Source organism: Thrips palmi, unplaced genomic scaffold, assembly GCF_012932325.1.
Source record: "Thrips palmi isolate BJ-2018 unplaced genomic scaffold, TpBJ-2018v1 HiC_scaffold_10, whole genome shotgun sequence".
NCBI classification, from domain to species: domain Eukaryota; kingdom Metazoa; phylum Arthropoda; class Insecta; order Thysanoptera; family Thripidae; genus Thrips; species Thrips palmi.
The window spans coordinates 8,315,388-8,327,785 of NW_023144621.1; the positions used below are offsets into that span (position 1 = coordinate 8,315,388).

General features: G+C 43.7%; 3 protein-coding genes across 6 annotated transcripts; 2 read left to right on the forward strand and 1 right to left on the reverse strand.

Moving 5' to 3' along the window:
* The first annotated feature begins 52 nt into the window (after window positions 1–52).
* Window positions 53–4,744, forward strand: LOC117653271 (beta-1,4-N-acetylgalactosaminyltransferase bre-4-like). Of its 3 annotated transcripts, none has more exons than XM_034398853.1 (5): window positions 53–253; window positions 985–1,608; window positions 1,707–1,890; window positions 1,973–2,191; window positions 2,281–4,744. In XM_034398853.1, exons 2-5 carry the CDS (start codon window positions 993–995, stop codon window positions 2,411–2,413), a joined length of 1,152 nt encoding a protein of 383 aa, XP_034254744.1. In that variant the 5' UTR covers window positions 53–253; window positions 985–992; the 3' UTR covers window positions 2,414–4,744. The 3 variants fall into 3 exon arrangements, with proteins under 3 accessions (XP_034254744.1, XP_034254735.1, XP_034254753.1); XM_034398844.1 differs by lacking the exon at window positions 53–253 and adding an exon at window positions 272–295; XM_034398862.1 differs by lacking the exon at window positions 53–253 and adding an exon at window positions 363–596.
* Window positions 4,745–5,274: 530 nt separating this feature from the next.
* On the forward strand, window positions 5,275–9,560 carry LOC117649175 (myeloid leukemia factor 2). Of its 2 annotated transcripts, XM_034391670.1 has the most exons (7): window positions 5,275–5,465; window positions 5,745–6,015; window positions 6,104–6,190; window positions 6,272–6,473; window positions 6,556–6,703; window positions 7,012–7,083; window positions 8,113–9,560. In XM_034391670.1, exons 1-7 carry the CDS (start codon window positions 5,425–5,427, stop codon window positions 8,369–8,371), a joined length of 1,080 nt encoding a protein of 359 aa, XP_034247561.1. In that variant the 5' UTR covers window positions 5,275–5,424; the 3' UTR covers window positions 8,372–9,560. The 2 variants fall into 2 exon arrangements, with proteins under 2 accessions (XP_034247561.1, XP_034247569.1); XM_034391678.1 differs by lacking the exon at window positions 7,012–7,083 and having other exon boundaries at window positions 5,281–5,465.
* On the reverse strand, window positions 9,558–11,679 carry LOC117638904 (the record flags this gene model as incomplete). Its single annotated transcript, XM_034374075.1, has 4 exons — window positions 9,558–10,039; window positions 10,121–10,500; window positions 10,588–11,021; window positions 11,381–11,679. Coding segments are annotated over 4 exons (1,290 nt in total), but the record flags the coding sequence as incomplete, so codon positions are not given.
* Window positions 11,680–12,398: the final 719 nt, after the last annotated feature.

The window sequence follows — 12,398 nt, forward strand, 5'->3', positions numbered from 1 at the left end:
CGACCTGCGCCGACCCAACAAACCCAACGGGCCCGCTTCTGCTTGTGCTTCTGCTAGTGACGTCACGTCACAATCGTGTTTTCTGTATCAGTAGCAGGCGAGAGGAGCAGAAAGGCACCACGCGGGTATCCGCCCCCTCGAACGGGTTAAAGGCTCCCGCGCGTACCGCACCGCGTTGAATGAACCCTAGCATAATGTCAACTCTACTGTTTTGAGCGGCCCGTGTTACGAGACCCTGTCTCAAAATCCCCTTGTAAGTATATGGGCGCCTACTGTCGGGAACGGATGTTCTTGCGTGAACTTTCCTCTTAAAACTAGTTTTTGATTGTTGACACGGAGCGCTAGAAAGGGTTTCTTTATCCTTGTGGATTCTTTAAAAAAGATACATGTACCCTATAATATTTTGGTTTTCCGAGTATAACCTAAGTTCAAGATGTTGACACTAACCTCCGACTTTTTGGCAGAAATACTGTCTGGTTAGAAAAGCAATATCACGTGACCTATGTGCACGTCCTTGCGTCCATTTGTTATAAACATTTGACAAGTTTCATGTGATTCATATCGGATGGGGGCTGGAATGAACTTTCCTCAATAATGTAAATAAAGGCAGTTTCCACTTCAACACAGGTGTAAAGTCTTCCAGAGTTCTTTGATAGCTCACTGAACTCTTGTCAGGATTTCCTGTTAGTTTCTGAAGCTATCAGTATCACTCAGGATTATCTGATAAGTGGCTATCTGATAATATTATCACAATCGCCTGGAAGGTACTGTCGCTTTGAAGTGCCATCAGCGGGTTATCTGATGGCAATATCAAGATTGCTAGAAAGGTTTTGCTGCCAGTGCTATTGCTATCAGTGGATTGTCTGATACCCCATAGCTTATTTTAATGCAACTGAATCGATCATCATGACATTTTTGTGCTGTTACTCCCAAAGCTGTGTCATGTTTGTCAAAGATTTTAACCAAAGTTTGTGTCTGTATCAGTTTCAGGCATGTCTCTTCAGCCATGGATGAGAGCACCAGCTTGCAAATTTTTGATTTGCTTAGGGGTGCTCCTTGTTGGATTACAGTACATGTTCAGTGGAACATTTCACACTTACCGCCATGAGACGCTGTTTTATATCCATGGAGGTGCTCACCCGAGCCATTCATTAAGCTGGCACAATGCAATGCGAAACAATGCCACCAATTCATCAACAGCAGCTCTCTTACTGATGAATCTCACAGCAAACACTGCTGTTTCTACTGCTGAGACGCTTATTTTGCATAGTATAGCTGACAATCTCAATATAACAAACAAGAATGGATCTGAATTCAAGAACTTGACCACAAGTCAGCTTTCACTCTGTCCATTGGTTCCAACTGATCTCAGAGGACCTGTAGGAATCAGTGATGTTGCACACACCATGGACCAATTAGAACTTTTGTTTGACAATCTAGAACCTGGAGGGCATTATACTCCCCAGAGCTGCAAAGCTCGAAGCAGAGTTGCTCTTATCATACCATACAGAGATAGACCGTCTCAACTCAACGCTTTTCTGTATCACATGCACCCATTCCTTCAAAAACAACAGTTAGAATATGGAATCATTATTGTGGAACAAGCAGGTAAGTTATATGTGATTACTGTACTGTCTTTCTATTTTCTCTTTTACTAATTTTCCAGACATCAATTTGGTGAATTGTTTTGTTTGATTGTTCCTCAGGTTATGGCCCTTTCAACCGTGCTATGCTCATGAATATTGGATTTGTAGAGGCTCAAAAGCTTCATGAGTACGATTGCTTCATTTTCCATGATGTGGATCTCCTGCCAGAGGATGATCGCAACCTGTACACCTGTCCTGAGCAGCCCCGCCACATGTCTGTTGCTGTCAGCACACTCAAATACAAGTAATTCATTTGTTCCATTTTATATAATTTATTTTAATTTAATATTTAGTTTTAAAAGAATAACCAAAAACATTTGAAACAGGTTGCCTTACAAGGACATTTTTGGTGGAGTTAGTGCTCTCACATTGGATCAATTCAAAACTGTGAATGGATTCAGTAACAAATTTTGGGGTTGGGGTGGAGAGGATGATGATATGGCAAACCGCCTTAAATATCATGACTATCATATTTCTCGATATCCAGCTAATATTGCTCGCTATAAGATGCTTCCACATAGGCGGCAGCCAGCTAATCCCAAAAGGTACCATTACCATTTTTTTATGCTAACACACTTTTTTATAATAACATTGCACTGCTAGCATTTCTAATCAATCTTTTTTTTTTTTACAGGCATGAGTTTTTATACAACGGAAATAAACGATTTAATACAGATGGACTGAACAACCTACAGTATCAACGTCAAGAACTGAAGTTGAATAAGCTTTACACTTGGGTTCTAGTAGAAATATCAGAGTCCAGGTGATGGGGTCAGCTTGCCTCACTTGCGTGGTGGGGCAAGCGATAAGGGGAATTATTTCAAGTGTTTGCAACACTTCAGAAGTACCATTTTTGTTTGAAGTTTAATGGCCCACGAGAAGAAAATCAGATTACAGTCATTATTTGTGATATTCTATCATCTGTGTTATATTCTTATGCTGTTGGAGTACATTAGAAAATAATGGACCTTGAAAACTTCACATCTCTCTGCAATAGATGACTATGTTCCAATGGTTTGACTTAGTGGAAAATGAGAATAAGATTGCGGGCTCTCAGGAAATAATCTGTATGTTCTCATGGTACCGGTACTTAAATATTTAAGATTAGCGTCCTATCTCCATGATTCTCAAGAGCAGCTTTTAAGAATTATCTGTGATAATTAGTAGTATAGGGCAATTGTCTCAAATAGAATAACACCAATTATTGGTACAGATTAAGTTAAATGAATACTCAGATAAACTGGCCTTGTTACAAACTGTGTTCTGGGTGAGGCCCATTACATGTGATACTGTTAAGTGACTTAAAACACTGTTGATTATTGCTTTTGTGAATTAATCCATCTCTGTTACTGTTACTTTAGGTTTAAAATGTGCTCAAATCTATAGAGCCAGTGGCTAGTTATATCCAGTTTTACTGATGGGACTAGGGCATGCTTAGTTGTTGCTTTAGGCTGCATGAAATGCCTATAGACAGACAAATTGTACGTAATCTTTCTGTATATTCTCTTATGCATTTGAATCTTGTTGACTTACTCATTTTTTGCCTGGACAGGTAGTTAAATTATAAGTGTATTATGTCCTGTACTATTTAGTAAGAATTAATTCATTTGATATTACTTAATTCCTTCTTCATGTGTATTGTTAAAAAAGAAAATGATGTGTTGGGCTTCAAGCGGAAGGAAAACCATAATTTGGTAACAAAATTTTGCTGTGTTTGTTAGTTACTTTAAGCTTTGTTGAATCTCCATGTTTGGTTTGTTTGGATGTGATCTTACCTTATCTTTGTCTTATTTTTGTTTGGACTGTAAGCCTATCCTGCTCTGATCCTCTCCCACCATTTTGGGTCATTCACGAAATAACTTTGTCCATTGCAGACAATTGTAGATCATCATCACTTATACTGCATAATGGTAGATCTGAAACAACTCTAGCCCTCTCCCCCCTTTTGTGCCAAATATGCTGTGTGAAGTCTCTAAGGTGAGAACATATTGATTCTAGTCTGGATATGCATTAGAATTATCCCATCCTCTCTGAGGAATTTTTACCCTTATATTTTAACTGGCTAAGATCCATGTTTGAATTTCTGAATAAACAAGATGTGACATTGTTACTCCTTTGTTATGCCATGTACTTTATGACCTTTCATATTTGGTCTGAAATTGTTAGTTTTTGTGATCTATTGGTGATGACATCCTTTATCCTATGTTTGGGATCATGTACCTATTCAGTTTTCCCTCAGTGTATCTAGTTGTATCCTTAACAAATATGTGTAATCCTTTGATACCGTATTATCAATACTCCTTGCTTCATAAGAACTGCTTGTCTTTTTGTTCTTTTTTTTTAAATTGTTTAGTTTTTGTACTTTGGGGGAAAAGATAAACTGACTGAATTTTGTTGTTTAAATCTCAAGGGGTTTTGACTTCTTTGTTTTAAATTGTTAGTTTTGTCCTCTTTACTAAGTCATTTTTTTCATCCCCCACTCCTGTTAAAATTTGTTTTGTGATCCTTTAAAATTTGTTTTTATATTTAATGACTAGTCTTTGATGCCTATTGTTATTAGTTTAATTAGCTGATTTCTCCTGTAAGCATATCACTTACTGTCCGGAAGGTGAAACATTCTTTTCCATTCAACTCCTTGAACAATCTCTATGATAATCACAATTGTTTTACTACCCTAGAATTTGAAATAGTACTTTTATGACAATATTAGGCCGGCTGTTTGGTTTGTAAATTGAGTGTGATGTGTTGTGGAAGAAACAATCGTGGTGCAAACCCCTCCACAACGTTGGACCAAGATTTCAGGAACAACACCGCCACTTAAGAACCTTTGTTGTCTTTTGTAATGTGTACACTCAAGAGCATATGCAACTCTGTGTATGCAAATTAGTTTCTGACTTGTTTACAGAATGTTAATGCTCGATTTGATGCAATACATTCCTGTTAATTTTACAATGTATTTTTTGTTCTCTTATCATAGTGGATATGTATTCATTGTCTGTCTGTACGTAACCCCTTACACATTGTCATAGACTCTTCAGTATGTTGCCATTAGGCTGCAAGTTTTTGTGAATAAAGACTTAAATAGATCTGTAACAGTTTTCACTGCATTGTGTTTCTCTAAATAGTTCATAACATTTTCCTGAATTCTTTTTGAGCATCCATAATCATCACCAATCCATCCATATATTTAGGGAAGTTCCTGGAGTTTTTGGAGGGTAACTCTGGGTAAACTCCGCGGCACCTCTGTAGCACAGTGTAACCAAACAAACAAAAGCTGTATGGGACGAAAGCAATCAAAACATTTTCTAAGCTTAGTGCTGGGGAGGCAAACCCCTTTTTGAAAACGTCAGAAATTTGCTTATTTCCTCCTACTTAGGCCTCTCGAACGTTCTCCTCGCATCTTGTAACTCTTGCAGTCGTCGATTATCTGGTTCGAAATTTGACTGTGGCAAGTCGCAAGTAAGCGGGTATTTTTATTGTTTTCACTCGGACATATGCTGCTAGTTGTTTCACAGTTCCCCTGGTAGATTTATGCAAATAATTTGAACAATATTGGATCATTTCGGCACATTTCGAACATGTCGGAAGTTGGTTGTGCTGGTCAACCTGTCTTTCCTTTTCTTTTTCCCATCTTCTTCTTCGCGTCGTCGTGCACCGTGCACCTTCTCCATTTACCAGTCTGGAACATACGAGATACGCATCAGCACTGTGTGTTTTTGTGTCAAGTCTCTTGCCTGCACGTTTTTGCGTTTGTGCGGTACTCTTCGTTTAGTTCATCATGATGGGCATGGGCGATCCCGATGACGATCCTTTCTACGGGTTAGTTAGTTACGCAACTGAATACATATTTCTGTCAGCAGGACATTTTTGTAAAGACATATTTTCCTGGCTCTTGTCTCTTCTAACTTCTTGTTCTGTATTTCGTCACTATTGCAAAAGTTGGTTTCTTTTACAGGTGCTAACTTTGCAAATATTTGATTTATATTTAGCTTTCTTTTGTGAGATACACTACTCTTATCCTAGAGGAGATCCTGACATTTTCCCTGTTTGTTTACAATTTGATTAAATTTTTTCTTTGCTCATTTTCTTAATACCTAGGTCAATGCGAACCATGGACAACATGATCAACTCCATGTTTAATGATCCATTTGGCATGATGAATGGTCTTATGGGTGGACATCGTGTGCCAGGCCATGCCCACCAACGAGTTCGTTCCAACCCCAATCAAATGACTCAATTGAGCCCAATGGGTCAAATGAACCAAATGTCACCATTTGGTGGCATGTTTGGAGGAGGCCTTTTTGGTGGAGGAATGATGGGGGGTGGTATGCTGGGGTTTCCACCTATGAATAATTTGTTTGATAATATGGTAAGGTTTTGCTGCTATTGTTTGTCAGTACATGTGCCAATCAATATATTTAGAAGTTATATTCTAATCATAATGTGATTTCCTACAGTCTTCTTTTTCAAATGATCCAAACTGCCACTCCTTCAGTAGTAGCACTGTTATGACAATGAGCAGCGGTCCAAATGGTCAACCTCAGGTATGTATTTCGTTCAGTTTACTTTCGATAAATTGTATGACTGTTGGGCATCTGTAACCGTACTGTGTTGTCCTGCTTCAGGTATATCAAGCATCATCAACCACTCGCTCAGCTCCAGGTGGTATCAAAGAAACAAAGAAAACTGTATGTGATTCTCGCAGTGGAGTGAAGAAGATGGCCATAGGGCATCACATTGGTGACAGAGCACACATTATTGAAAGGGAAAAAAATGTTTATACTGGGAAACAAGAGCAGCGGGTGGACCTTGTCAATCTTGATGAAGGTATGTGGTTCTCTAGTCCATTATAATCACAATTTATCTAATTTATGTTTGATTCCAATGATGCCCATGGTTATTCCTCCAGATGAAGCTCCTGTATTTAACCGTGAATGGGAAGAGAAGACTGGCACTGTTGGTGTTGGTGCTGTGACTTACGGGAGATCCAACGGAAGCAGATACCAGGACCAGTTAGCACTTCCTTCAACTGCACCAGTTTCTCCAAGCACAACAAGGTACTTGTATAATTCATGCATTTAAATTACTTCCCTTTAACTTTGTATTTTACCAGTCTCATGTGACATTAGGAAATCTTTGCTGAACTGTTTCTACCATCTTGGGAAAGCCTTCTCTATATCATATTACATTATGTTATATTAAAAGGTCTTGAATCAAATTGGTATAATTTAAATCAAATTAAAATATTTGTTAAATCGATTATTTAAAAAAAAAAATCTGGTAAATTTATGATAGAAAGCTTATTTGGAAATTCTTGCAGCATGTTGATGTAGTTCAGTAACATTCTGTTGTACTGTTGTCATAGTTCTTTGCGGGCAAAAGCAAGGGCTGCTGCCCGAGCAAGAAGGTCCCAACTTTCATTAGCATGTCCCTCTAGGTAAGATTTGGGTTTGAGTTTGGTTGTTTGGTGATAATTGTCCTTTAGCAAGGACTGTAACCCTGGATTATTCTCCAAAAGATATTCTATACCTTGTCATATTTTATGCATGTCCGTGTGTGTTCTGTACTCAATATTTGGTTAACAATTTTTGTGGGTTGGGAAACATGAAAGAAGCTGTCACCTTATCCTGCCTAATGTTCCCTGCAAGGTGTGTAACATCCCTGCCAAAGCTTTCTTATAATAACAATTATTTGGGAAAAACCAAGTTCCCCTTTTGAATGTGTGCTTTTGTGTGTAGCATGGTTAGATTTCATCATGCATTCTTTCTGTGGTAACTTGTAATTATTTTCAAAGTGGTTTTGGTAAAATCTGTCCCTTTGGAGGGATACCAGGGTGATGTTTGAGAAGCTCTGTTTCTTTCAGGTACTCGGGGAAATACTGATCTTCTTAAAACTTTTAGAGGTGACAGGGTCTTGCTTCCATGTAAGTACGAGTGAGGTAGCTGGCTTGTGCCATACCACTCGCACTGAAATTTAATGCTTAGGATTTCTTTCTTATATTGTAATAGCGGTCTTTGCTGTTGATCTTCCTTGAGAATGAATGCTTTGTGTTGACTGAGCTGCCTTGCTTGGCTACTCTGTAGTTGCAGTGGACTATCTCATGGATTTCGCAGACTCTGAAACCTCTTTCAGGGAACCTTTGGAGCTTTGTTAGCTACTTTAATGGCAGGTTTACTTATCTATATTAAAAGATCAGAATATATCAGCATTTTACTCCTTACTTGAGAATTGTTTAAATATAATTTAAAATAATTATGGTTGTGTCTAGAATATTAATGGTGTAATTAACTGTTATATTAACTGTAAGAATGCTGCCACTATTGTGGCACTTTGCTGTTCATTCGCAATATGCAGTTTTCTACTAACAGATGTCGGCGATCTCCAGAACAGCTAATGGAATATTTGACATCCATTTTCCCCTAAATCATGTTTTAAAGAGTATCTGCTTTTATTTTTATTTTTTCAGAGTGGAGATTACGGAGGTAACAGACGATGACGACAATGCAGATGCAACTTCTCCCAGCCAAGAGCGCAGTGCAAGCCCTATCATCGAGTATCCCTCTTCCAGCAACTCACAACCACGAAGAGAAGGTAAAGAACGTGAAAGGTATCACCCTCAAGGACGGACCCATATTCAAGAGCACCAAGAGGGTTCTCGCAAGCGGGATCTTGAAGATGACCATGAAGAAAGGCGCCGTCACCACAAGTCAAGGAAACCATATTAATTGTCATTGATGTAACTATGTGGTCTGGGTGTTATGTGAAAGAGTCCATCTCACATTCAATGCCATGAAGTGTTTTTTAAAATTATAATAACCTCCCATTCTGGTCTGTGTGCTTGCACTTTGTGTTATTTAGGGTGACTTGGCATTTTAGTATTTTACTGTGGGTCTCTTTTTCCATAAAGCCTCTGGCAAGTAGTTATCCAAAGATTATTTTATTGGTATTTCTTATCCTTTGCAGAATTTAATGACAAAGTGGTTTTTAATGTAATTCTCACAAGATCTCCTCCACTGTACATATTTTATTCCCAGTACCCAGTATAAGGCAGATTTATAGACTTATTTATCTTGAAGGGACTGAGATTCTGTTATCAATTTCCTGTAAATATTTAAACATGAAAAAGCAAACAGGTTTTCGCTACTTTGAATGAGGCATTCAACTGTGGGTCACCATGTGCATCACCTCATCAATTCTCTATTTGTGGTGGGAAATGCAACTTTATGGCAATTCCAGGGAAGGATTGTGATAATTCCCCTATAGTTAGTTATGTCATCTGTTTAAGGTAAGAAACAACAGTTCAATGTTCTGTTTTTGTGTTTACTGGTTACATCTTTGTCAAAACAATTCAAAGTGAATCTGTTAAATATGTATATGTAAGGTTTCCTTGGCTCATGTTGAGCTTTTCATTAATCTATAATTAACTTTCAATTTATGAGGAGGAAAATCTATTATCTTGCCAAGTTGTATGAAATACTCAAGAAACTTGGTTCTCCCTGTCTTGACTCGATATTATTGAAATGCTGTCATGGTTGTGGTCAATTGAAATAATGGTATGGTAGGTTTAGATAGTGCACCATCCAATGCAAGACTTTGCAGTATATTTCATGGATTACGATCTCTGGTGGGGAACTGAAGACAACTTTTTTCCTATTGTACAGTTTTCACCCGAGGCCCATTGTGTATTACATTCGTGTTAACCAAAGTTCTGTCCTAGTGTCTAGTTCGCTTGTGGCTAAGTGAAACTTTACAATTAACTTGTGGTCTCTCAGACGCAATTTTGTCTTCATGAGCATACAGCCATGATTTAACATACCATAACAAAAAAGGTGTTTCTGTAGAGACTTGTGCTTATATCTAGCAGGGATGAATGTATTGAGAGAAAAAAGAAATAAAAATTCTCACTCCTCCTTATATGTTGTTGCCTTTTTTAATCATTATTCAACATAATGTATATGACCCAATAACATGAGAAAAAACAATAGAAAGCTCACAAACAATCAAAGAACATCAATTTCAAATGGAAGCTGCTCAGTTTAATCTTGATAAGTTAACAAACTACATTTGAGGCTGTAAATTAATAGAACCAATGCTTGAAATTAAGAGTATCTCCTCTGTGCTCAACTGAATATATTTTCTACCACACCAAGTAAAATAGTTCCCAACCATACAAATAAAAAAAATAATAACCCTCAGATCTTTCTAAACAACTCTCCTTAGTTGTCTTCAGACATTTCCTCAATGCTGCTGTTGATGTCCAGGACCTGCTGCATGAAGGCCGTGTCGGCCATCACCGAGGCCACTTTGGTGAGGAGCTCCTCCAGGCCGTCGTCGTGCAGGCCGAGCTGTTGGCTGCACAGCGCCAGCGCCAGGTCTTGCTCCTCGCCGAGTTCCTGCCAAGGCAAAAGGCAACCATTAGGATAAGCCAGCAAGTGGCGACGAAGGTGCAGACAGTGCCTCGTCTTCGTCCTTACCTGGGCAGGGTCGAGCAGACTCTGGAAGGGGATCTTCACCCTTCGTTTCCGGCTGCCGGCCGCAGTGCCCTCGGTGTAGAAAATGGTGCAGGCCGGGCCGCCCTCGGCGGAGACGATCGCCAGGGGGAAGTACACGCCTGCCGTGAGCTGGCCCTTGGTGTTCCTGGCCAGGAGCGTGCGGAAGTTGTACACGATGTTCCTGCGCTCCGTCACGTCCACGGCCGACAAGTAGGCCCTCTCGATGTACACCAGGTTGACGGACAGGCTCTGGCGTTCGCCGCGCGTCTCGCGCACGGTCCACAGCACGTACTTCTCGTCGGGCGACAGCGTGTACATGTACTCGCGCCGCACGTCGGGCTCGTCCGCCTGCGTGAACCAACCTGGGGATAAGAAACGTCAGTTAGTTCAGGTGGTCGGTGTGAGTTCGATCCCAGCCAGGGGGGTTTGCTTTTTGTTCTGGTGCTTACCGGTGTGAGGGTACAGTCCGTCCGCCATGACTGTCACCACTCTGGCCACGTGGTAGCCGGGGTCCAGCAGCAGCAGGCCTCGGCGGCCGCCGATGTCCAGTCGCGCGGCCACCAGGACGTGTTCCTTCTCCGACGTCTGCGGGCTGGGCTCCTCGTTCAAGTACACGGCCGGGTTCTCGATGGCCTCCTCGCAGGACACGAGGTGCAGGGCGTCGCGAAGACTCGCCTCCGCCGCCGCTGCCGCCGCCGCTGCGCCAGCCGCCACCCCCGCGGAGGGCACGGGGACGCGCAGGCTGGCGAGCTGGCGCATCAGGGTCAGCCCCAGCCCGACGCAGGTGTGGTGCTCGTCGGTGATGGGCGGCTGGTACTCGCGGTACAGGCGACCCACGTCATGGTCGCCGAGCCCCGCGCGCTCCTCGTACGCTGAGTGGAACCTGCAACAAGGGGCTGGGTTAGTCCTGCCAGCCAGCCAGCCCGACGTCACGCACGCATATCGACCGCGATTCCCGAAAGCAGGCCAAGTACTGCCCGAACTGCGCAACCGATGTCAGGATTGATCGAACGGCTCGTCGGCCCGTCCCCCGGGAGCGGGCGGCGAGGGTTAGGCCCTAGCCCGGGCGCGGCGTATCGGATGGCATGGCGCGGGGCACGGCGAGGGTGCCGTCCCGTTCCCGTTGTTGCCCTCTGCCCTTATCCGTTCCGGCCCCCGGAGGAACCGGAAGCAATGCCACCCGGAAACACGCCGCCGACTCGGTCCCTTCGACTGCCTGGCTTCAGCCGTGCTTCAGCTTACCTGAGGAAGTTGCCCACGGTGTTGTAGTGGTGGTCGCGGAGCAGTTGTTGTGTGGTGTGCTCCACCTGCGACGCGAGCTCCTCGTAGGCCTCCACGGTGGCGACGCGCACGGCCGGCCGACCCGACCCCCGCCCCCGCCCGCGTCCGGGGCGCCCCTCATCGGGGCGTCCCGCCGTCGGGCTAGAGGGGCCCCATCCGGGGTCCCATTCCCATTCGGGGAGCGGAAGAGGGTGGCCCTGAGGCCAGCCCCCTCCCGGCTCCCCTCTCAGTGGAGAGGCATCATCGCGTGTCTTCTCGAGTCAACTCGGCCACTCGCTGCCCCATCGGCCCACCAGAGGCACGTATCCTGACTCATCCCTGTAGCTGCTGATAGGCTCTACAGGGGGCTCCGCTTTGATGAGCTTCTCCTGATCTGGAAAGGAAGAAGAAGTACAGTCAGTACAGTACAGGGAATGCCAGGCGCGCCACGCGCAACTTGTGTAAGGAGCTGCTGCCCTTGTGCCGCCCCGCCCCACCGCGCCCCGCCGCGCCCCTCCTTGGTCACGTGCCCAAGATCTAGTCGAAGGACAGGCTGACAGAGCCACGAGCCGCCCCACGTGATGTGGCCAGGCAGGCCAGGCAGGCCACTCGGCTGCTGGCCCGCCCGTCGCGGCCCGCTTTGATCTGTACAGTAGGACGCTGGAGCGCGAAGCAAAGAAGTCGACAGAAGTGGAGTACTGCGGAAAGTTCGGCGAGGCCGCATTGCGCATTGCGCATTCGGCCCGCGGCACGGCGCTCGCGCCGAGTGACGATAGGGCTTCAGTGAATCAGCCGCACCGAACGCCGAGCACGCGAAGCAACGCGAAGTGAAGCGTGAGCGTGATTCACTGGTCCGCGGAACTCTCCCCTCCCCTCCTCCTTCCCTGCGCCGTCCTTCCCCTCCGCGGAGACGCAGTGGACGGAGAAACCCGACGCGGTCCTCGACGCACTCGGCGTACACGATGACGCCGATGACGCGGGGCAGCACCACGTTGCCACA

Coding starts and splice junctions, on each gene's coding strand:
- LOC117653271 (XM_034398844.1), top strand. Junction 1,609..1,706: donor CATTATTGTGGAACAAGCAG/GTAAGTTATATG, acceptor ATTGTTCCTCAG/GTTATGGCCCTTTCAACCGT. Junction 2,192..2,280: donor CAGCCAGCTAATCCCAAAAG/GTACCATTACCA, acceptor TTTTTTTTACAG/GCATGAGTTTTTATACAACG.
- LOC117649175 (XM_034391670.1), top strand. CDS start 5,425: ATGATGGGCATGGGCGATCCCGATGACGATCCTTTCTACGG. Junction 6,016..6,103: donor ATAATTTGTTTGATAATATG/GTAAGGTTTTGC, acceptor GATTTCCTACAG/TCTTCTTTTTCAAATGATCC. Junction 6,191..6,271: donor GTCCAAATGGTCAACCTCAG/GTATGTATTTCG, acceptor GTCCTGCTTCAG/GTATATCAAGCATCATCAAC.